The sequence below is a fragment of the Dysidea avara genome, chromosome 1 (genome assembly GCF_963678975.1).
Source record: "Dysidea avara chromosome 1, odDysAvar1.4, whole genome shotgun sequence".
In the NCBI taxonomy this organism is placed as follows: Eukaryota; Metazoa; Porifera; class Demospongiae; order Dictyoceratida; family Dysideidae; genus Dysidea; species Dysidea avara.
In genome coordinates, this window is record NC_089272.1 from 29,383,313 (window position 1) to 29,410,164 (window position 26,852).

At 36.2% G+C, this 26,852-nt stretch overlaps 1 protein-coding gene across 1 annotated transcript; it reads left to right on the forward strand.

The window, feature by feature from the left end:
* Nucleotides 1-841: 841 nt before the first annotated feature.
* LOC136243659 (uncharacterized) lies at nucleotides 842-8,670 on the forward strand. The gene is made up of 2 exons (XM_066035234.1): nucleotides 842-6,963; nucleotides 8,388-8,670. Exons 1-2 carry the CDS (start codon nucleotides 842-844, stop codon nucleotides 8,491-8,493), a joined length of 6,228 nt encoding a protein of 2,075 aa, XP_065891306.1. The 3' UTR covers nucleotides 8,494-8,670.
* Nucleotides 8,671-26,852: the final 18,182 nt, after the last annotated feature.

A 26,852-nucleotide genomic window follows, 5' to 3' on the forward strand; every position in this document is an offset into this window, starting at 1 on the left:
AAGTGTCATGTGCACAATTTGTACTGATTAATAATTGTACTGATTAATCGAGTTGTGGTTTACACGAGATTCATGCAAAATGTACATTGGCTGTGGGACGAAACTTTCTTGGCATGCTGATATTTGTGATAGGACTCATTATAGTTCATAAATTAGCGCCCCGGGCCTTCAATTGGGGCCATGTGGCGTTTACTTGAAAAAGCATTGCATGTCACTGTGGTGGTTGGTCTGTAAGCTATACTGCCGGTTGATTGTAGTAAATAATTATGTGATGAACTGTTTACATTGTTGGTTCTTGTAGGTTCAGCAGTTTGATGTCACGTGATGCTCGGCTACGATGATCGTCGGAGGATGCCTGTCCTACAAGTTTAGCATTATAGCTAGTAAATGTTTGCATGCATGCAAGTAGCATTTGTTTACACTATAGCATAGGTAGCTGTAGGCCTTGTGTACATACACTTTTCATAATTATTTTCTTTGATAATGTCTCACATGTAAGTATATAGTTCGGCTAAAACTGTGACGAAAAAAAAAATTTTTTTTGCCTACTGCGGGAATCGAACCCCTGATGACCCACTACCACTACCTAAAGTTACCACTACCTAAAGGTTGTATTTGTACTGCTTTTAAAATGCTGTATGTTACCCTTGTAGTCAACAGCTAAAAACTTTGACTGTTGAAATTTTGCCTACAATTTTTTTTCACATGCCACTTCCCTTCCCTTTAATAAGTAGGCCGTGAGTGAATGATGTATAATATTATAATATGTGGTTTCTGTTACTATATAAAACTGCATTGCACTTGGCTTTTTTCCAGTTACTAGCTATATCTAAACTGTGACATGCTACTAACAAGGATTATAACTATTACTCTACTGCTACTCTTTATAACAGATAGTAAGCAAGTGAAGGTGTATGATACAGATGCTTGTACTCAAAGAAGCATTGATAATGAATACAAAAGTGGCAGTGAAGATGACAGACTTCTTTGTCCTACTGATAAAAATTGTACAGATGTACTGTCAAATGTTGTGAGTAATGGAATCATTAATATAACAACTGATGTTGTATTGTCGGTAAAACGTGTATTTAAATGCCTTGAAAATATCACAATTGTTGGACATGGAAATGTTACATTATATTTTCAAAGTGATGGAGCAGTAAAGTTTGTCTCTTGTAAGAATGTGACTATTGAAAACATTAAGTGGAAGAACTATGGCTCTAGCAATGAAACATCCCCAGCAAAAATAGAGTTTTTCAAGTCCGCTAAAGTTGCAATTCATAATTGCTCATTTCATCACATAAAAGGACCAGCTATTGTTCTGTCAGAAGTGTTGGGAAATGTGCACATTACCAGTTGTAGTTTTACACACATCAATATTCAATATGGAGATCATGGTGCTGTTATGTATTACTCTTCTGAGACTGCAAGTCTTCCTAAACTAGAGTTGATAATCTACAACTGTAAATTTTCTTTTAATGAAGTTGCCTCGGGTGTGCTTTACATTAAAGGAAATAATAACTCTGACCATATCGCTGTGGTACAGAATTCTGTATTTGTCGAAAACCAAGGAGTATCAATTTACAACTTGCATACCAGTCTTTACCTAAGAGGTTCTGTACTCTTTGACCAGAACAAAGCCAATTCTGGTGGAGGCATTGCAAGTATTCAGTCATCTATCATATTAGATGATAGGTCATATATAAGATTTTTCAATAACACGGCTATATCTGATGGTGGAGCTATATGGTTAAGCCAATCCAGGTTGCAATTCAAGCGTGGTACTATTGCATATTTTGAGCACAACACAGCAGAAAATAATGGTGGAGCAGTGTTTTCTGAGAATGAATCTCAAATTATATTTGGCAAGAACTCACTAACATACAAGGAGAGTAGTGTTGGAGAAAATGGAGGAGCGTTACTTTCAGCTGGTCATCACTATAATATCTCATTTGATGGATCCTCAACTGTGTTATTTGCTTACAATAGAGCTAGGTTGGGAGGAGCTCTATTTCATTCTGGAAATTCTCAAGTTACATTTAACAGAAAGTCAATCGTAGAATTTTTTAGCAATCATGCACAATCTGGAGGAGCTGCTTACTCTAGAGATTATTCTGCTATTTCATTTAAAGAAAGTTCAATGGTGTCATTTATTAACAATTCTGCTGTAAAATATGGAAGTGGTTTACGAGCTAATTTTCACTGTAGTGTAACATTTGAAGACAATACAACAGTCAAGTTTGATAAACACACAGCAGAGAGAGGAGCAATATCCCTTAAAATTTACTCTAATATATCATTTAATGGAGAATCAATGGTGACGTTTAATAACAACACAGCCACATGGGGAGGAGCAGTTTACTCTGAATATTATTCTAGCATATTATTTGATGGAAACTCAATAGTGACATTTAGTAATAACAATGCTAAAAGATTTGGAGGTGCTTTATTCCCTCATGTCAACTGTAGTGTAACATTTGAGAATAACGCAACAGTAATGTTTAATAACAACACAGCCACATGGGGAGGAGCAGTTTACTCTGGAGATTATTCTAGTATATTATTTGATGAAAACTCAATGGTGACATTTAGTAATAACAATGCTGTAAATCATGGAGGTGCTTTAAACTCTCATGTCCACTGTAGTGTAACATTTGAGAATAACGCAACAGTAATGTTTAATAACAACACAGCCACATGGGGAGGAGCAGTTTATTCTGGAGATTATTCTAGTATATTATTTGATGAAAACTCAATGGTGACATTTAGTAATAACAATGCTGCAGAAAGTGGAGGTGCTTTAAACTCTCATGTCCACTGTAGTGTAACATTTGAGAATAACGCAACAGTAATGTTTAATAACAACACAGCCACATGGGGAGGAGCAGTTTACTCTGGAGATTATTCTAGTATATTATTTGATGAAAACTCAATGGTGACATTTAGTAATAACAATGCTGCAAAAAGTGGAGGTGCTTTAAACTCTCATGTCCACTGTAGTGTAACATTTGAGAATAACGCAACAGTTATGTTTAATAACAACACAGCCACATGGGGAGGAGCAGTTTACTCTAAAGATTATTCTAGTATGTTATTTGATGGACGCTCAATGGTGACTTTTAGTAATAACAATGCTGAAAGATTTGGAGGTGCTTTATACCTTCATGTCAACTGTAGTGTAATATTTGAGAATAACACAACAGTAATGTTTAATAACAACACAGCCACATGGGGAGGAGCAGTTTACTCTGGAGATTATTCTAGTATATTATTTGATGAAAACTCAATGGTGACATTTAGTAATAACAATGCTGTAAATCATGGAGGTGCTTTAAACTCTCATGTCCACTGTAGTGTAACATTTGAGAATAACGCAACAGTAATGTTTAATAACAACACAGCCACATGGGGAGGAGCAGTTTACTCTGGAGATTATTCTAGTATATTATTTGATGAAAACTCAATGGTGACATTTAGTAATAACAATGCTGCAAAAAGTGGAGGTGCTTTAAACTCTCATGTCCACTGTAGTGTAACATTTGAGAATAACGCAACAGTTATGTTTAATAACAACACAGCCACATGGGGAGGAGCAGTTTACTCTAAAGATTATTCTAGTATGTTATTTGATGGACGCTCAATGGTGACTTTTAGTAATAACAATGCTGAAAGATTTGGAGGTGCTTTATACCTTCATGTCCACTGTAGTGTAATATTTGAGAATAACACAACAGTTATGTTTAATAACAACATGGCCACATGGGGAGGAGCAGTTTGCTCTGAAGATTATTCTAGTATATTGTTTGATGGACACTCAGTGGTGACATTTTATGATAACAAGGCAGCAGACAGTGGAGGTGGTTTACGCTGTTACGAAAATAGTAGAGTATTAGTTGAGAATAATTCAATGGTGATATTTACTGCTAATACAGCAAACACAGGTGGTGCTGTACATTGTAGTGACAACTCTTACATAGTATTTGTGGACAACTCAAATGTCTCATTCTCTCATAACAGTGCCATGCATGGTGGAGCTATGTATTCTAGTACAAGGTCTTCTATCACAATTAAAGGAACATCTACTGTAACACTTAATTATAATATAGCTACACAGAATGGTGGAGCCATATCATCATCTGATACATCTAATATTACTTTGTCAGGAAATTCAACAATTCTTTTTCTTGGCAACACTGCTAGGCAGGATGGAGGAGCAATATACTCTGTTTTTAATGTTCGTTTTGTTGTGTGCAGAAACTCTTCCCTCACATTCAAACATAATACAGCAGCGCAGCATGGTGGAGCCATGTTTTTTACCAGCCAATCGGTAGTCTTTTTCAAAGAAAGTTCTGTATCAGTGTTCCATAATAACAGCGCAAAAATAAATGGAGGAGCTGTATATTCTTTCAGTATATGTCAAATGTACTTTGAAGAAAGTTCTAATGTATTGTTTTCTAGCAATAATGTTAGGTATTTTGGTGGAGTCATGTATTTAAATAATGAAGTCAGTGTCAGCATTTCAGGGAACACAATGGTTATGTTCCATAACAACAGTGCAAGAAGTGGTGGAGCGCTATATACCATAGATAACACTAGTGTTACTATTAAAGATTACTCTTTAGCAAGTTTTCTTGAAAATGAAGTTACACAATATGGCGGAGCTGTGCACTGTGATGGTCATTCAGATTTTACACTTGAAGGAAACGCCTTCATAAATTTTACAATGAACAATGCCAGTTACGGTGGAGCAATATCTGTGTTTCAATCTGCTTTACTACTTTCACAGAATTCCTCTACATGGTATGGCAACAACGCAGCTACAAGGAATGGTGGAGCAGTGCATCTTTCAGATGTCTTCACAGCAGTGTTCAGTGATGATGTTTCATTTTATTACAACAATGCAGATAAGTATGGTGGGGCCATATATGCTGATCTAACACAAGATGAAACCCCAAGCAAAATTGAAATTCTTGAAAAAACAGACTTTTACAAAAATTCAGCTTCTGTTGGTCCTTCTGTTTACATAGATGTTCAGGATTCATGTAATAAATCATGTTTAAACAATACTGTATTGGGTATCAATAAAAACGTTTTAACACGTAGTTCATTTGTTGAACACATCAGTACTCCACCTAACGAGCTAGTGTTATACGAGCCAGCTACATGTATTGATGATGACAATGATACAAGCTGTAATACTTATCTTGTAAAGGACATAATGCTTGGTCAAAACATTAAACTCGGTGCCTGTGTACTAGATTACTATGATAAGCCAGCTGATGGAGCACAATTTTTAGTAGAAGGCAAAGATGAAGCACACAATATAAATGGTTCAAACTTTATTTCAATTTCCTGTGATAAGTTTGAAGGGATAAATGTAGCAGGCCAGAGAGTTTTAAATGTTACAAATTTTTCCATGACTCTTACCTCACGTGCTTGTAGCCAGTCTAATCAGAAAACTATTACTGTAGAACTAGCCATTGAATTATCACCATGTCATCCTGGCTTCCACTATGATGTTGCCACTAACACATGTGTATGCTACAGTGTTAATGATGTCATTTATTGTTCTGGTAGTACATCAACTATTAAGACAGGATATTGGTTTGGTTTAGTTGGCACAACACCAACAGTTACAACTTGCCCAAGCAACTATTGTATTTTTACTTGTTGTGAGTCTATTAATGGATTTTACAAACTTTCACCACAAAGAATGAACCAGTGTAATTCACATAGATCAGGCCCAGCTTGTGGCAGTTGTGAACAGGGCTACACTTTATCATTTGATACTGTAGAATGTGTGAGTGTTGATCAGTGTACAACAGGACAGATGGTACTGGTAGTCTCATTGTCAATACTATACTGGATAGTCACAGTTGTAGCAGTGTTTATTGTGACATACTATCATATTGGGATTGGTTATTTGTATGCTATCACATTTTACTACAGTATGCTAGATATTTTATTAAGTCATGATCAAACGCTACATTCATCACGTGGACTATTTACTACTGTTAACACTATTTCCAGTATTTCCAAAATTATTCCACAATTTCTAGGACAGCTCTGTTTGGTTGAAAATATGAGTGGAATTGATCAGCAGTTTATTCATTATGTACATCCATTAGCTGTTACTATCATACTAGCAATGATTTGCTTATTAGCAAGGATGTCTTACAGGTTCTCATTATTTGTAAGTAGAGGAATCATCCATGTGATTTGCTTTCTGTTGTTGCTATCATATACTTCATTGGCTACAACCTCTTTATTACTATTGAGGCCACTAACATTTCACAATGTAAATAAGGCCTATACTTACCTTTCACCTGATATAGAATATTTTCATGGTCGTCATCTACCATATGTTATTGTAGCAGTATTATGCACAATAGTGATTGTCATTGGACTTCCTCTTCTACTTCTGCTTGAGCCATATCTTAATGGAAAGATCAACTTTACTAGGATAAAGCCGCTGTTGGATCATTTTCAAGGATCTTACAAAGACCAGTATCGCAGTTTTGCTGCTTATTACATGGTTTGCCGATTGGTAATTATTGTAGTTATTATTTCTAATCCATCCAACAACAACACCACTCAAGTATTGCTAGTCACCATATCTACCACATTAGCCTCGATACATCTACTGCTAAAACCATATGCAAATGATATTCTCAACATTTTTGATGGAATTATTCTACAATTTATGGTACTAGTTACAGTGGTACCACTTGTTGAGAGTTTTCATCCAGATTTATTGCTAACTGTCATCATTGCTTTAGTGATACTACCACTGATAACATTTGCTGTAATGGAACTGATAATATACAAGGAAAAAGTGAAGAATTTTGTCACGTATTGTAAACCTAATCCAGTTAGTACCAGTAAAGACAATGATATTCCCATAAGATACATCGGTATTATTGTGGATGATCGCATGAGGGAAAATGCTACTATATGTGAAATGTTAGCAAGCAATATTGTTATAGTTAGCTACAAACTGCTTGTAGTACATGGTATCATATATACAGCTCAATAGTACAGTTACTAGTAACTGTACTGTATAGTAGGGATCATGGAGGTTTTGGTCTTATTGCCCTAAAATTCCACACAAAAACCAGCCTCATTTTTGCTGACAGTGGTTAGGTTAGGCATTGCCAAGCTCAAAATTGTCTTCTCAGAGCAATTTCAAACCCTATATATGTACAGCCTCAGCCTGTCAATAGTAAAGCCATGACTGAAGTAGGGATTAAAAACAATACCCACTAGTATATACGTATGTAGATTATTTTGTTTAATTACTTTTTGTATTAACATGAATTCATGTCTGGCAAACCATCACATGCTACATCAAAGGAGGGAATGGCACCAGACACATTATAAAAGTTTACTGCAAGACTAAACGTGTTCTATATATAAATTTTTTCAGATACGTGAAGTGGCCACTATATTCCACTCACGATACAGCACTGAAGTGAAGAACAGTACAAGAAGCATCTCTACAATTACTTCTGACATTATTACTGAACATGCAGCCCGACTATCAATCTCTAAAAAGTACACTCGCCATTCCACTTCTGAATCAGTTCAGCTATATTCCACCTGTTATACAGCATTACAAACAAAGAACAGTAGAAGAAGTGTCTCTGCAATGAATCCAGTCACATTAAATACAGAAAATAAAGCACTGAAGCCATGATGCATTAACATAAATCTGAACACCTACATGGTAGTGGAGGAAAAACAAGACACAAAGGAGGACAAAGGTTACATCTATGTTCATGCATTGTAGTAGCTGTGGTTAGGGAAAGGCATGTCTCAGACAGAAGCAATAACAAAACAGTGAAGAAATCAAGCCTGGAGCCTTAACCAGAGTTGAGTTGCATATTCTTGGCTGATGGAATCATTTGAATAAAATAAAGTTTCTTGGAAAAGATATGTATGACTGCACATTGCTTCAGTCTACCCAGCTGTTTAAAAAGGACCTGGTGTCAACTGGGAAAGCAGCCCACCCAGCTGTAACATCAGTGGGTACCTGCATGGGGTTAATGGGGGATAGCCAACTGTCCATGTCTCAAACAGTGCATAAAGGTCCAGGTGGGACTTTGAGTGCCCACATCTTCATCTGTGAGACTCCTGTGTGTTACTAGTTCTGCCTAGGAAGATTTTCCTGTACTGACACATAGCACCGGGAGCAGTGCACAAGTGTTCAAGCATTAGTTCACTGGGTAGATGTGACCATGCTACCATCACATCTACAGGCTTTGCTTATTTTTCTTTGCGTGCGTGCGTGTGTGTGTGTGTGTGTGTGTGTGTGTGTGTGTGTGTGTGTGTGTGTGTGTGTGTGTGTGTGTGTCTAATTACTGCTGCTGCATATTTCATTTTATTAGTGAGTCACAATCTGGTGATATAACAGAATGTTTGCAAAACAGATACACCAATAATGATACTGTTCACTATCGTGAATCATTCATGGAAGTAATGGATGAAATTTAAGATTGATCCTAAACTGTGTGAAATGCTAGTATTGTATAATGCATGATATGTTATTCTTTTGCACGTTGCATTAATTAGAAGTCTTTACACATTTTTGCACAATAGTACAACTGTAAAACTTCACTGCAAGTTGATGCACTACTTTTCTTATTTGTGATATATTTACTGATTATCACATTCATATAATATATAACATGTAATAGTGCCAATCAGATTTTTAGTAAAATTTTGATGTGCAAATATTTTACCATTATTTGTTTCATTATACATCACTAACCATTCAGTGATGTTCACAGGATTTCACTATGCAAAGTACCATTACAGTAACATCTATATACGTAGCATTAGTTTCAGTTCAACCGCTAATATTAATTTTTTTAAATTTTGATTTAATGAATGTGACACATGGATGCATTCATATACTATAGCTACGTGCAGTTGCCTTCTAGTACATTACAATGTTAGCCATATACTTATTGTAGTTATATTACACCTGAATGTGTTTGACAATAGTTTATAATTTAAATTTATAATTCAAACTGCCATTTAGATGTGCACCTACAGAAAAACGTTCATTCAATAAACTTTGATTGGTAGGTATGATTATAACCTGTGCATGGTAATACCAACCAGTGTTGGCTATAATACAGTATGAATATAGATACCAAACAGCCAAGCTTTGAAAAAAAGGTGCTGTATAACATAATAAATAGGTGTAGCTTCGTGATTTATAGGCTTGTGCTAATTATACCAGCATAATTTGGGGCATAATATAGGTAGGCGAAAACATTGAGCATTATGCCAGCATAATAGGCTATTCTTTTGTGCATTTCTAGTGCTTTATTAGCCTTGAGAGACATCGCCTGAGTGCTGCATTTCCATACACACGTAGCAATGCTTCAAGTGATTGTACTTTCTAGTTTGAGAGTATATTTCAAGTACTCAAGTTTTTTAGTCAGCCATCAAACTGTCAGTGTCCATAAAAATAGAATGTTGAAACAAACAGCTATAGTAGATATAGGATTAGTTTGGCTATAGTGAATACAACATCACGAATATGATCGACTGTGGGGAGTGTACTAAGATACAACTATTTTTATCACAGTGCAATTCAATCACAACTTATAAGCCATCATTAACAGGCTTTTAGCCTTCTCACAGATCCCTAGTGGGATAGCATTCACAAACAGACAGATTAAGATGATTTTAGTGATGTATTCTAATTAATTTGCTCACTGTGAAACTGACTCAAGTAGGAGAAACATACATGCACAGCATTGGACAAATTCCAATTTGCACTTCTCTGAGGTAGTTTGAGGATTCCACACTATATATACTGTAACCGCTATATGTACAATAAAGATGGTCATACCAGATACTTGCAAGCCATAGATTTGTCTTCATGTGATCAAGTGTAGCACTTGGTAAAGTCTTGTTGGCTTTGGGAGATGCATACTTGCTGTAGTTACCAGTTAGATCTTGACAACAAAAAAATTCACTATACTATTTGTATACATTGCACACTCTACCCTGTACGTACATGACCTATTATGCTTTTTTAACAGTGTTCAAAAATCCAACCTATTATACATGATGCTGAGTTCAGTGAGTTGGCTGTTTTATTACAATAGATCAGTTTTCCTGACTGTAGAGAAAGTGACTGCTCTATTAGAGTATCTTGTGAAGTGTGAATAATCAGCCAAGAAAGAATAAAAAGAAATGCAATAACACTGCACATTTTTTTGATATGCAGTACTAAGGTGTAGTGTGCAAATGTTGTGCTGTATTTTTTGGCAATCACATTATGCATTTAATTTAAAATCTTGAAAATTGTCCTATTATGGGTCATAATGCTTGATTATTTTGCTAGCCTATTATGCATGCTTGAAATTATGCAGGAGACATAATTAGTGCAAGCCTACCAACATGGTGAGGGTCCCAAACATGATATGAGATGCACTCTCTAGCTGTGGTCTAACTATTGATAGATAGACAGACTCCTTAATTGATTTGTATTGAAAATTACATTTCAGAAAATAAGTACTCTAGATGCTTTAGTTACAATACTTGAGATGTATAGTGTCACATTGAATGACTCCCAAGTATGTTGATCAGGTATATTTAGAGTATTACATAGTCATGAGTAAGTGGTGCTAAGGACTTTGTACAACTTATGACAGTATTGTATTTAAAAAGTATCCTTATTGTATAGCGGAGTTTTCAGAAGAATCCAAAACATGAATATTTATGTATGATATTAAGCCCCCACATCCCTCAGTATGGGAGGGTTGGAACATAGTGGAGGTTTTGACCTGGTAGAAAAATTCCCCAACCTGGAGATGAATTGTTACATCATATACCCAACCCTAAGGCGATTAAGAAAGGAGCTTTGGTTTTATCACATGCCACAATCTTGGCACTTTATTCAAATTCCCCTGCATATTTTCAACTTCAAATCTCTTCCTAAAGCCCAACATGTTCCTAGGTGCATTATGTCATGTAATAGCCGCAACAATCTACGAGAAATATTGGAAATCATATGAAAAGAGATGTGCTTCTGACTTCCAGACGTATGAATATTTGCAACTTGACTTCCAGCATCGGTTGTTAGAGACTTTAAAGAAACAGTGAAGGATGGATGTTTCTCCAAAGATTATCCAGTGCTATATTTTGGAGAGGTTAGTGATCAAGTATGCTTTAGTCATCAAGAAGTTTGTGGCCCAATCCTACTAGCCACAGTTAAGCAGCTTTAGCCACAATACTCCACGGGTATGTAGTAATTAACAACAAAAGCTGATTCGCAGTGGTGGTTACTGGTGGTTTTTTGAGATGCTAATGGAATGTCCTATGTTTTATATAGTATGTCCATAGTGAGACCTAGGTTCCATAAAGCATCACGGCTATTACATGATGTAAGTTTCAATGTAATATGGCTTTCTGTAATGTCACCCGGTCTGCGAAAAGAGGTCTAATAGCCTTTTGGTTCTACTTGGCAACCTGCAACTCGACTTGTGAATGTGGTATCACAGTGAAATTTAGTCCCCGTATACTCCTAACATAGCACTATGGCTCGGTGGTGATAGGTTGAAAACATGAGGAGTTATATTTACCCAAACTTGATAATTTGGAGAGGCTATAAGACCCCTTTTTGCAGACCAGGTCACAAATATACATGTTTGCAGATTCTTCTGAAAACCTCTATAAGTTGACAATAGCAGATTATAATAAAAAATTTAGCTATGCGATGCGATGATATCCAGTCTTGATAAGACAAAACACTAGGAAGAGTAGCAATATAGAATATTAAAAGGAAGTTTTGCATTCCACATTCAACTTCCTAAAATATTTAAATGGATGATTTATGTGTCTATAACCCAGATGTGTGGGTATGGTAACAAAGAAGACAGTGTCTGGTTCTATAGAAAATTGATAATTAAGTATTAGCTACGTAGCTTCTCCTCAATTTTGTGTAGACTGTAGATTACTGAGTTGAATTTGTGTTGCACAGTGGCTTCTTACTTATTTTTGATCTGTTAATGGTCATAGTGTGTGTCTAAACAGTGTCATAGTGATTCTTAGTGAATCATGTGTCACACATGCACAATTCAATTCGTGTGTTTTCACCAGGGCAGAAGTTACATGATGGAATTCAAGATTGTGATGCTTCCAGGACACTGAACATGCAGCAACTAAAAAGTTGAGGAGGTTAGAAGCATCATTAGTTGTATGAAACGTGATTAAGATTCTAAGGTGGTAGCATTGAGTGGTGACTATAGGATTAATCTCTAAAGCTTTCTTAATGGTGACCATCATTTGTCTGTCCTTGAACTAGGATTCTCTTTTGCTGGCTGCAGTAAAACATCTTAGCATGGGAAAGAAACACTGTTTGTATTTTTGCAATGAACGAATTACTATAGCTATAAGGAAAATCAGTTGGGTTTGTGAATTCTGGTTGAGTAGTCCTAAGATGCCTCAAGAATTAATATTGTATTTGTTCATGTAAACATAAACCTGAACTTCTAGTTTGTACTGTAGCTGAAATTCACTACTGTATGTAGCCACAATTGTGTCAATATGGCTTTGGAATGGTTTTTAAAATCCCATGTATAAGTGTTTGAAAAGGTATATAGAATTTCAACTTTTATTAGTACAGTAGAATAATGGTGACATAGTTGAGGTCAAGAAGAAATCAAAGTTCATTACCAGTGGTCTTGCCACTTAATTTTACATGATGGATTCATCATATTATATCCATCAAGCAGGAGGTATGTATTTTGTTAGCTAAAGGGTCAGAGCAATTAGATTCATGTACATGCTTGCATAGTGCTTCTGACCTCTTCTGCATGGATTCCTGCAGAACACAAGCCACACCAGCTTTGATATTATCACTTACTTTGTAACTAGCATAAATGAATTCTTAGGAGTAGACAGATTTTCATACATATTTCTATAACACATCAATATTTTTATTTTACTACCATGAAATCATGAATTTTTGTTTGTAATTTTGTGTGATAAGGCAATTAGCAAATTTAAATCTCTGTGTGCATATTATAGCTATGTTTAGCTGGAAGTGTGTGGTAAAATGTACAATGCAGTAACAATATTTTGTTGTAACCTGGCAAATATAGCCAAGTGTGTAATCCTTCAAAGTACTGTATAGTGTAAATGTTTCAGGTGGAATTTTTTTTGCTGATTTTGCATTTTGGGGAGGGGGGGGAGGTTTCCAGCAAAATTTTATTGTTGAAATATTTAGACCTCCATATGGGGTTCTGCCCAGAAATTCCTGATTGGTGGCCTAAGTTTACATGAACTGATATGCTGTGTGTTATATTAGAGTATATTTCACATTTATCAGTGATGCATACAAGAATTTTACTGGTCGGATTTAGGATACTGGTCAGTTTTTAGAGATACTGGTCACTTTTAACCACTGCTGGCCACTGTGGGCAGAACCCTGTCCATACAATCTAATACATTATGAACGTGTTTGCAAATCCGTGAAAATTATATTTTTAGCAACATTGCTAAACCTCAAAAAAATTGCTTCTTGCAATATTTAGGCTATATGGTAGCAGGTCACCAATACCACCAAGTCCACCATCTATCATGTTTATGTACTAACTCAATGGTTGTAACCTATCTGATGCGTTTCTAGAATGTATCCTCCCTCAGGCTCCCTGTCATATTAGGTACATACAAGTATGTACCCAAGCATCTAAAATTTCATTAAGCGCAATCTTCATGAGTGTTCTGAAGATGTAAATCCAGCCTGGTACATTCAATCTTGCTGTTTGAATACTCAAAGCCATTCAGAGGGCTGTCTGTTTCATTTTGTCTGCATGATTGTGTATAATAATCTGTCATGCTGAACCATCTAGGATGGCCAACTGTCATCTCTTTTTTGACTATCAGCATTTTACAAAATTGTTTATCATGAGCATATACTTGGTTGGTAGAAACTAGAATAATGCCACATTATACACACACAACATGTTCAACCTAGCTGTTAAAATTGGTACTTTGTACTGACACAAAACTAACCAAGAGAAATGCTTTTATATGAAACTGCATGTAAAACAAATTTGGATACATTTCACATGAAACATTTTTGTTCACATGTGTATAGATATACATGCATATATTCATAACGCATGTGTGATAAATTAAAATCATATTGACTTCCTTTATATATAATAAAACAAACAGTATAAGCATTATGTGACAGTGTACATGCCTGCATAGTATATCTGCTGTGGTAAATAGTGGCATGTGTGGGTCCAAGCAAGGTACAGGTATATACATAGGCTTGTGCCAATTATTCTGGCATAATTTCAAGCATAAAAGGCTAGCAAAAGCATCAAGCACTGCATCAGCATAATAGGACGAGTTTTCAAGATTTTAAACTAATTAAAATGTGCAATTCGTAAACCAAAAAGTATAAACACACTATACATTGTATTATTACTGCATTTTAAATCAAGAAATGCAGTGTTACTGTTTTATTGTTTCTTGGCTGATTATTCACACCTCATGGAAATAAGATTGAGATACTCTAATAGCTACAGCAGTCAGGAAAAACAGCCAGCTGTAGAGATTGGAAGAATATACAGAAAAGTGTATAATAAAGAAATATTTATTATGCTAGGCTGCATGAAGGCAAAGTCAGAGGACTGTCAGTTAGTCTTTATTCAGTAACAATTTTGGTTGATGTCAAAACAATTACAATCTGTCCAAGCTACTGTAGCTATGAAAACAGAATTCTGCATGTCTGATTTCATTTCAGTAAAAGCTAGTCTATATCCAACATTATCTGAGTGATGTAATTAGAAATCTGGCACAAGTAATATAATATAATTATATACAAAGGTGGTTATTTCATTTGTTCATGAGCCCTGCTATGAGAGATCAAGACGTATTATTAATGAATTGTCATACTGGCTAAAGTTAAATAATAAAACAAATCACAAAAAATGCATGGCAGTTAGGGTTTGCAGATATAAAAGGAGAAATAATATACAGCATAGTATTCAATAGGCCTGCATCAAAATATGCCAGCATAATAGAAAGCATAATAAGTGGATATTTCAAACTATAGATACTCCATAATACAGTAGTCAGTGGAAACTGCAAACTGCAATATAGAGCACTCAGATGCATTGTACATTGCTCATTAGATCAATACTCTCTAATAGAGCAGTCATTTTGTAGTGAAATACTCTAATAGAGCATTCATCAATTACAATGTTCCAAGATAATTGTAGGAAATGTTACTAACCTAGGAGCATAATGCAAGCATAATGGGAACACTGAAAAGCATAATAGGTGAAAATTTAGGGAAACTCCTGAAAGTGTTTTGCAAAAAATTTTGAGCATAATTTGACTCAGGCCTAGTATTCAAGCAAATTTAAAATGCATGGCCACAGGGCTAAAAGTTAAAAGGCAGCCAAGAAATGACTGCAATATTGATAACACTAATCTATATATTATCATGATTAGTTTGTTAGCTCCATTTGTTATGCTTAGAAATGAGTATATATTGTAGACTATTTTGCAGTATATACCTACAGCTTCATAAAATATTTAGCTACATACGTGTATAGTGCTTTACTGCACTTCAACTTTAGATATTTAAAAATATCACTATTAGTGTTTAAAAAATGTCACTATTAGTGTTAAAGTATAACTGCTGCAGTAGAACTTTACTGTAAGTGAAGTATAATTACATAACTTTTTAGTGCACAATCAATCAAGTCCGGATCCAGATGGATCTCTGAGGATATTCAATACATTGATTTTAAAGGTTCAAATCGAAATACTCTAATAGAGCAGTCAATCAACACAGTAGAGCACTCACATAATTTTTTTTTGTTTACTCAGTTTTATAAGTGTTTAACCCTTGACTTCCTGGCATCTATTTTCACATACATCTTTTGCATCTAATTGAAATGTTTTGTGTACCCAAGTTCCTTTCTACCACTTTAGTATTTGGGGGTAGCACATCATGGCTTCAGTGCTGGCTATCACAAGGTAATTTCCATAGTAACTAGATAGATTGCAAAATCATTTCTTGTACTGTTCTTCACTTATAACATAGCATAATGGGTGGAGCATATACTGTACTAGAAAACAGCGAAGTGGACTGTTCGCATTGCTTTTCAGTACAGTAAGTCACAGTCAGGGTGTGCATTCGTTTACACGATTAATATTTATAATGAATCTGGTGCCATTATTTTTTTACTTTGATGTGATATGTTCTGGTTTACCAGTCATGGAATACAGTATGTGGTGAACAAACAAGTGTAAACAAAATCACACTTGGGCAGGGTTTATAGAAATAAAATGCAATAAAATGTGACTATATATAGGCCTGCAAATACAGTGCACGTGGGCTCAAACTACACCCTTTCACACAACATGTCATATCTCATTACTGGAATAAAATATTTTTATTCTGCAAATTGTATTATATAAGCTGCATATGACTGAATTAAGTAGGAATTAAATTTCCACTAGCATACGATGACCATCCCTGTGTCATTGCTTTTATTTCTATTATTCCTACTTTAATGTTGAGTTTCTAATTTTTATTACACTTTTGAATTCTGTTATTCCCATCAAAAGTGTTTGAGGTGCTCTGAAAGCATGTCTGTGTTTGTCATGATTACACCAAAATCAAGCCGTTGTGTTAGCCTTAGTATTTTATAACTTAATGATTATAACTTACATAGTTTTTAAAAGCCAATAAAAGGCATTTCTGTGATAGTTATAATCCAGAATTTTTTCATGCATCACAAGTCTTAGAGTTATTTATTAACAAATGTCTCAATGGAGACCTTACTATGAAGTGACATCTCTCTCAGTGAAAAATCAAGCCTGAAGTATTATAGTTAGTTATGATTATTGAGTTATACTTACAGTAGCTGTATAGGCAATAGGCAGTTTATTATTTTTAGTTTTGTGGCAACTTGCTTTCAGTAGTTATCAGAATATTCCAGAGCACACAGGCTTGATAATACCTAACCAATATTTTTGCCAAGGCACCACAATAATATTACAAGGTTGTTTTCATTTTTGAAGGAATGCACAACCCATATTATGCAATAATATTGTATGTCCTACACAATAACATCATTAATTTTATTGTACTAAATATTTTCCTAAATAGCGCTAAGCTCTGACTAATATTTATGGCACTCCCATGAGAGGTAGTTACTCACTTATGACAGAACTGTATTATAGTGCATTGATTCTTATACACTTACTGTAGATATTTTTCTGCTTCACACATTCATGTTTACTATTACAGTCAGCTAGTGTGCATGCATACTATACTGTAACCCACAATGAGTAAATATTCACCCCACACAAGACCCTGCATGGTTGCAATGACTTAAAGCCATTACAACACGTACAAGAGTAATTTTTTCATGGCAATGGAATTTGTACTATAACAGTTACAGACTAGACAGGCCTATGTACAGATATTAACATCAAACTGCTTTCAATTTCCATTCCATGAACAGTGTCAATGTGAATCAGCAAATTGACGAAAGTCCTCTATACTGAATATTTCCATTACAGCACATCTGTGTCTGTGAGTTGCATGTTGCATTGCCACAACAAGCTGCATTTAGACCCCTGTACAGAACCTTCCCATCACAACAAATTTGAGTGTAAGAGTTGTAAGTTGAGCTGCCACAACAAGCTGCATTTAGGCCCCTGTACAGAAGTCTTCCATTGCAGCAAATTCAAGAGCAAGAATTATGCCTCACTCCTTAACAAGCTGGTACATGTACATAAGTACACAATAAAAAACTGCATAATATATATTATATCTGTGTGTATGTGTGTGTATAACCTAAGCTTACTTCGTGCCTGTACTATAGAGCTAACAGTAAAAGTCATGTTTCTGCACGAGCGTTGAACCGGGTCACTACTGCTGACCCGGATGACCCACTGACCCGGATCAGTGACGGATCTAGGATTTTTAAAGGGGGGTTTCTGAAAGTTGGTAAAGCTGAATAAGGCACCTAATAACATTTCTGTGGAAAATTTTGAGATTTTAGAAGCTCTGAGATTGGATTTTAGGATATTTTTTAGTTAATATAAATCCAATATTTTAAACTCTTAGACTAAATCCTATAGCTAACTATAGGGCAAATATGGTGACTACAAGCTGTAGCTTTGATTGCCCTTATTAGAGTAGTTACATGACTGTTCCCAGGGGCGAATCTAGGATTTCAGAAGGGGGGTGCTAACATGATGGTTGGTAGGCTAAGAAAAGCGACAACTGGTTAATACAACTAGCTATAGTGTGCGAAACACACTCAGCATGCAGAGCATGCTCTATCTAGGGGGTCTGGGGGCATGCCCCACAGAAAATTTTTGCAAATTTAGCCTACTCACTATTAAAATTTGGCAATATTTTTGACTGAAAAATGTTGCCACTTTGTTTAAGTGATTCACAATATTTTCATGAGTCACCTAAGTGTAATAATGATGAAATGACACCATTATTCCAGAACAGTTGTAATACTAGCTGGCATATAAGGGCACAGCCAGTAACTAAAAATATATTCTTTCCATAAAGAACAGGAAGGAGGAGGATGCAGCTATACATGATCAATACTTGCCGTAAATTTTGTGTTTGAAATACCTTAATTTAGCGGTATGTTAAATTTAGCAATAATATTATAGAGTTTGGTTTTTTGCTAGCTAATTGATTACATTATTCACGAATTTATACAAGATTGCTAAACTGATTTAGTGTAGTGCTTGGCTTAAGGTATAGCTAGTGTGCTTTACAGTCTCATGGCTCAAACTATAACGCCCAAACAGTAACAATGAAGAGAGGGCTTGAGAGGGCACGTATACACTCACCATACAGTGTAGAGTACACATATGTAGAATTTTCCAGCTAAGGGGTCTGGGTGATGCTTCCTCTAGAAATTTTTGGAATATAGCTATCACAAGATTGAATCTGGAAGCTATTTTAACCAAATACTGTACATGTACTGAAAGATTGTGGGTGGATAAGTTCAGTTGTAAACAATTTTAGAAAAACAGAACTACTGTAACACCTTTAAATGCTATTAGATTATAAGGCAATACATAATAGTGGATTGTCAAAGACATACACAGGATTGAATCTTAAGATCACTGTAGAGATTTGAAGTGCACACAAAAATAACTTCAACTTTGTATAGCTACAGACTGTTCTGTTACTACTTCAAACTGACTTTTTCAACTATATGGTCTCATCACCATATGTGACCAGGCCTTCGAAAACAGGGCATGTGAGCACAAACTACACCCTGTCACTCTACAGGTCATATCTCAGTACTGGAACAGAATATTTGCATTCTGTAACTTGCATCATAACGTCAATTACATGCTTACTAATTGCGAAAAATTGCATTGCCATAGCATAATGATACAAAACGTTATGACCGATGAAAGTGTGAAAAAGTAGTCAAAAATCATGTGCCCACATGCCCTATTTTCGCAAGTCCAGTCATATATTAATGTTTTACAACCATAGGTGAAAATCGCTTACATCAAGACACACGGTAGTGTGTCGTGCGGCCCAAGAAGCCGGCGCGCCACACCGTGAGTATATTGACAGGAAGAACGAAAACGTCATTTTCACACCTTTGTATCTCGGTGATCACATATCTGATTGGAACCAAATTTGCTACACAGTTGCCCACCAGCCAAGGGAGTCTACATTCCAAATTTGAAGGAAATCGCTCCAGCCATTTCCGAGATACAAGCTGCCAAAGTTTCGTTTTTTTTTCTTCGTTTTTTTTTTTTTTTCTTCTTCTTCTTCGTCTTTTCGCACACTTGCACAAATTGCTATAACAAGCAAACGCGAACTCCGATCGCCTTGAAATTTGGCACACAGAAAGGGAGTCCAAAGGCGAATCCTAGCATCAATTTGGGTACAAATCCGATGAATGGTTCAGGAGTTATTACCGATTATTCGCGTAAAACAAGATCGATTTGTTGTCACGCCTACAGGGTAAACCGCTTCATGGAATGAGTTGAAAATTGCTATGTAGATGGAGTAACCATCGTAGGAGTGCCTTTTGGTGGTTTGAAAGGAATCGAGATAAAGACCACGGAGATATGACACAAAACCCAACCTGTGTCACAATTACGCGATCGATTTTTTATGAATAAAAAAGTATTAGTTTTCACGCCTACTAGGCAAACCGCTTAGAGCAATGAGCTGAAAATCGGTGTATAGCTGGAATAATATTCATAGAAAGTCCTTGCAGTAGTACAGAAGAATCGGATTACAAACCACTGAGTTATGATTCGAAAGCCAACTCCGTGTAGCAAATGCGAGATCGAGATACTCTAATAGAACAGTCACCCTAATAGAGCATTCGGCTAATTTATTTACTCCATTATAGAATTTTATTACATCACAAGTTATTCTGTAGGGAGTTCAGCTGCAAACAGTTAACCTTATAGACAGTTCAGCAAGAAGACAGTCACCATGTGGAGAGTTAAGCAAATATACCACTACAGAGATTCAGAACATTACAAGTCACACTGAAGAAAGTTCAGCTATAAACAAGTCATGCACTGTGTAGAGAATTCAGCTACAATTAAGTCACTCTCTAGAGAATTCAGTTACACAGAATTCAGCTACACACAAGTCACTGTGGAGAGAGTTCAGCTACAAACAAATTACCCTTTAGAGTGATCAGCTACAAACAAAACACTTTGCAGGGTGTTCAACTGCAACAAATCAATTACCTTTAGAGCGATCAGCAATGAACAAATCAACACAAATCTACCTGTAGAGAGATCAGCTAGAAACAAATCACCCTGAAGAGAGTTCAGCTACAAAAAAATCACCCTGTAGAGACATCAGCTAGAAACTAGACACAATGTAAGGAGTTCAGCTACAAGCAATCACCCTGTAGAGAGTTCAGCTAAAACAAATCAACCTGCAGAGAGATCAGCTACAAACAAATCACCTTATAGAGAGTTCAGCTACAAACAGATTACCTGTAGAGAGATCGGCTACATACAAATCAACCTGCAGAGAGATCAGCTATATACACACAAATCAACTAGTAGAGAGATCAGCTACAAACAAATCACCCTGTAGAGAGATCAGCTAGAAACTACACACAATGTAAGGAGTTCAGCTACAAACAAATCACCCTGTAGAGAGATCAGCTACAAACTAGACACAAAGTAAGGGGTTCAGCTACAAGCAAATTACCCTGTAGAGAGTTCATCTATAAACAAATCAACCTGTAGAGCAATCAGCTAGAAACAAATCACCCTGAAGAGAGGTCAGCTACAAAAAATCACCCTGTAGAGAGATCAGCTAGAAACAAATCACCCTGAAGAGAGGTCAGCTACAAAAAAATCACCCTGTAGAGAGATCAGCTACAAACAAATTGCCCTGTAGAGAGATCGGCTACAAACAAATCAACCTGCAGAGAGATCAGCTACACACAAATCAACTTGTAGAGAGTTCAGCTACAAACAAATTACCCTGTAGAGAGATCGGCTACAAACAAATCAGCCTGTAGAGAGTTCAGCTAAAACAAATCAACCTGCAGAGAGATCAACTACAAACAAATCACCTTATAGAGAGTTAAGCTACAAACAAATTACCCTATAGAGAGATCGGCTACAAACAAATCAACCTGCAGAGAGATCAGCTACACACAAATCAACTTGTAGAGAGATCAACTACAAACAAATCACCCTGTAGAGAGATCAGCTAGAAACTACACACAATGTAAAGAGTTCAGCTACAAATAAATCACCTTACAGAGAGTTCAGCTACAAACAAATCACTCTGTAGAGAGATCAGCTAGAAACTGGACACAATGTGAGGAGTTCAGCTACAAGCAAATCACCCTTTAGTGAGTTCAGCTACAAACAAATCAACCTGCAGTGAGATCACCTACAAAAAAGCACCTTGTACAGAGTTCAGCTACAAACAAATTACCCTGTAGAGAGATCGGCTACAAACAAATCAACCAGTAGAAAGATCAGCTACACACAAATCAACTTGTAGAGAGATCAGCTACAAACAAATCACCCTGTAGAGAGATCAGCTAGAAACTAGTCACAATGTAAGGAGTTCAGCTACAAGTAAATCACCCTGTAGAGAGTTCAGCTAAAACAAATCAACCTGCAGAGAGATCAGCTACAAATAAATCACTTTATAGACAGTTCAGCTACAAACAAATTACCTTGTAGAGAGATCGGCTGCAAATTAATCAACCTGCAGAGAGAGCAGCTACACACAAATCAACTTGTAGAGAGATCAGCTACAAACAAATCACCCTGTAGAGAGATCAGCTAGAAACTAGATACAATGCAAGGAGTTCAGCTACAAGCAAAATCACTCTTTAGTGAGTTCAGCTACAAACAGAAGAATTCACCTTGTAGAGAGTTCATTTACAAAGAAACCATCATATAGAGAGTTCAGCTACAAAGAAATTACCCCGTAGAGAGTTCAGCTAGAAGAAGTCACCTTGTAAAGAGTTTAGCTACAAAGAAACCATCATGTACAGAGTTCAGCTGCAAAGAAACCACCTGTACAGAATTCAACTACAAACAAATCACCCTGTATAGAGATCAGCTAGAAGAAGTTACCTTGTAGATAGTTCAGCTACAACAATTCACCCTGTAGAAAGATCAGCTAGAAGAAGTCACCTTGTAGAGTGTTCAGTTACAAAGAAACCATCATGTAGAGAGTTCAGCTGCAAACAAATCACTCTGTAGAGAGTTCAGCTACAAAGAAACCGCATGTAGAGAGTTCAGCCTCATACAAACCACCTTGTAGAGAATTCAACTACAACAAATCACCCTGTAGAGAAGAAGTTACCTTGTAGAGAGTTCAGCTACAAAGAAACCACCATGTAGAGAGTTTAGCTGCAAACAATTCACCTGTAGAGAGTTCAGCTAGAAACAAATCACCCCGTAGAGAGATCAACTGGACGAAGTCACCTTGTAGAGAGTTCATCTACAAAGAAACCATCATGTAGAGAGTTCAGCTGCAAACAAATCACCCTGTAGAGAGTTCAGCTACAAAAAAATCACCCTATAGAGAGTTCAGCTACAAAGAAACCATCCTGTATATAGTTCAGCTACATTTCAAGTCACCCAGTAGAGAGATCAGCTGCAAAAAAAATCCTGTGGGGAATAATGAGCATGTAATAAATATATGTATATAATTTGTATAATTACTAATAAAATCAAAAATAATTGAAGTACTAAAATTCTTCTTTAAGTTCTTTTCTTCTTCCTGTGGTAAAGAAAAAAACACATGGGTTAAAAAAGCCCCAAAGCCAGCCATAGGCTGGCTTTGCAGTATACAAATACAAAAAGAAGTGATATCTAATCAAAAACAGCCAAGCTGTAAAAAAAGGTGTGGCCCCCATAAAGGCCATGGTGAAAAAAGATGTGAAATCCAAGGTGGTGGCCAAGAAATGGCTGTGATGGTAGGTTAATGGTTACATTTTAATAACGGCAATTCAGGTGAATTTTGTGCCGCTTGGTCTTGGCACCAAATTCACCTGAATTGTTGTTATTAAAATGTAACCATTAACCTACCATCACAGCCATTTCTTGGCCGCCACCTTGGATTTCACATCTTTTTTCACCATGGCCTTTATGGGGGCTGCACCTTTTTTTACAGCTTGGCTGTTTTTGATTAGATAATATATACAACTAGTTTTTGGCCACAACTAACCCCTTATAACATGACAGTATAATGCTGTGGTATCATTTGAACTTATAAAGTTGAGCTTCAAGGAATTTGGGAGTGTAAACCTTAAATTTTATTACCTTCAAATGATGCTAGATTCAAATAAATGCAGCACGGAACTTTAGGACTGATAAAGCAAAAACAAACAGTTCTGAGATTGTTAACTGTATAATGAAATTAACTGTTTTACTTAAGCATGTTAACTCAAGCATCAATGTAGCAACAACTGAAAATACCCACTATAATATTAAACTATTTGACAGAAGTTATTCTCAGAAAGTAATTAGTATATGCATGGCAGGATGTTTAGAGCAATAGTATGATAGCAGTGCACAAGTCAAGAAAACACACTGGCAACTTGAAAAAAACATTATGATGGATGTTCTATTAGAGTAGTTGACTGTTCTATTAGAGTATTTCGATTTTTAGCAGCTTTTAGGTTAAGTCTCACACCAAAAGTATAATTTGAACCCCTCTTAGTAATTCTAAGTAAAGATTAGCCATTCTCCCTTCTCTTTCTATCTTTTCATTGCCCATGCATATTATATGTATAAGATACAACTGCATCTATACTGCAACTTCTAGAAGCTTCCTAGCTTGCACATGGTAAAATTTTGGAGGGGGGTGCTTCAACACCCCAAGCACCTCCCCTAAATCCGCCCTTGGTTCCATTAGAGTATCTCGATCGTTTTTAATGCAGTGGGAGATGAAAAGTGAAGTGTTGCTGAGGGTTTAATAGCTATAAATGGTGTTAGGTAAGGCCAATGAAATTTGATTAGCAGTTTTGCGTCATCGCCCGCATGCTTTTGATACACCCGCATGGAATTTCATTATTGGTATTTCACATTGAAATACTCTAATGGAGCAGTCACTTTTATTCTAATAGAGCAATCAGCTATACTCTAATGGAAAAATCACTTGTTTAGGAGTTACAGAATTAGTTGAATATTCTAGTAACGTACTTTAGCTAATGCAAGAGTAATCAATGTAGATCTCACTGTTTTTTGGCAGAAATCTTCATGTTTGGATGTGTGTTGTGCATAATGAATAATGAATAATAACCGCCCGCCCGAATCAAATTTTCATAAATCTGAGCGAGAAACTGGTAATCAAGTTTCATTGGCCTAAGTGCAACTGCATGCATGCTACTAAAAAAACAGTGGTAGGGTTGTTTGCTATATAACAAATTGTCAGTACAACAATGTTTATGTATTTAGACTGCCACTGAGCTAAATTTAAAAGGGGGTTTCTGTCGAAATCCCAGAAACCCATCTACGTAGATCCGGATTTGACCCGGATGTGACCCGGATTAATTAAAGCCGAGGCGTGCGATAAGAGCTATGTTTCGGGTAGTCTCGAGCGAGCGAGACTACATTTTGAGCGTTCGCTTCGCGTTGAGTAACGAGTAGTTATGTGATAACTAAGCCGGTAAGTTAATTTATAATTTAAAATCAGTCTGGCTACTGTGAGTTTACAGACAGCAATTGGGTGTGGCTTCGTGCATACCTAGTAGCTATTACAATTTCTCGATATATTAAAACAGTGCTTGAGATAATGGTCGAACATCTGACATTTTCTGACCAAAATTGGTGTTTGTCCGAACATGTTCTATTTTGGTCGGACATCATGTCCAACCAAAATTGGTATAAAATTTACTCAGACAAATGTATATCAGATTTAATATAATAATTTTTCATGGTAAAAGTATTCAATCTCTGAACAAGTTTTACAAATGTCTGATCAAAAATAGTTTAGTTTAGGTGCTATGTCCTAGCATTTTTGTCTGCTTATTTCAAGCACTGTTAAAGTGGGTGTGGCTCACAGAAGTACTTATCCTACTGCAAGACTAGACTATATACAACTTGTACAATAATCGATTAGTGGGTGTGGCTCCACGTAAGCTTGCAGACAGCAACGAACACAGTTTCATGTACAGACTGTACCTACTAATGAATGGGCGTGGCTGAGCGTATGTTTGTAACGTGATAAATGTGCGTGGCGCACACGAAAGAGCTACGCGTCTAGCGTTTATAAGTTTCTACGTCAAACAATTTCGTTTCACACGTGATCCAATCAGGGTCAGACCTGGATAATTTGTTAAACCCGGTCGGACCGGGAGAAAATGTGACTCGGTTGACCCGGATGACCCTACCCGGTTTCAACGCTGTCCTGCATAATAAAGTTACACTCACACACATACTCACAGAAAACTATTATATGGCTTGCATTAATTTTGATCATACACAGGAGACCAATTTCGATGTTTCATAAGCTTAGTTGAGAAGTTGGCTACTTATAATACTGCACACTTGTTTCCCAAAATCATAAAATTGGTGTGTTACAGCATGTTAAATCACACTTTGTAGTCCAACAGTCATACACCTCATATCCTGTACAGATAACTTCTCAAGTATGCAACACAAAAACCTGCTGTATAACAGGAAAACAATTTTATGCATGACCCACCTTTACACTACAGAGGCATGTGGATGAATTAAATAAAGTTTTATTTGTAAACAGTAATGAATCTGCTTTTGTTAGACAAATGTTGGGGTAAGAATGTAGACTGTTTGCAGCGGCGGATTTAGAAATTTTCAGAGGGGGTTTCAGATTCTACTTAACTTCAACCTAGCTGTAAGTCGAAGACAAAAAAAAAAAGGTCACAACCTGCTGTACAAGTGATTTCAAGGCTAAACTATGAAGTTTTTCGCCAGTAGACAATCCTTCTATAACACACGTGGCAATTTTATTACTAACATGACGACTCGTCAATAAATTTGGGGCGCGCGCTATTTTCAAAGGTTTTTTGCTGAAACCATTGCAACCCCCTGTATCATTCACTGGTGTGATATTTAATTCTTATACAAAACTATACACATAGTAAATAAATGTATTGTTTAGTATACAGATATCACTTAAAAACATATGAAACCACTGTAGCTATAGAAAGGCAACTAAGTATTGCTACATTTTGTGTAAAATCATACTGACCCAATGTGGACTAGGCATGAGGCTATTATGTTCCAAAAATTGAGCATTATGCTTTTGAGCAGTGCTCAAAAAACCACCTACAGTATTATGCTTTTGAGAATTGCCCATTATTCCC

Bases quoted from the DNA above. Each gene is read 5' to 3' on its own strand.
- LOC136243659 (XM_066035234.1), top strand. From the start codon at position 842: ATGCTACTAACAAGGATTATAACTATTACTCTACTGCTACTCTTTATA. The intron at 6,964-8,387 runs GTTAGCAAGCAA...TCATTTTATTAG, and splicing joins AATGCTACTATATGTGAAAT to TGAGTCACAATCTGGTGATA.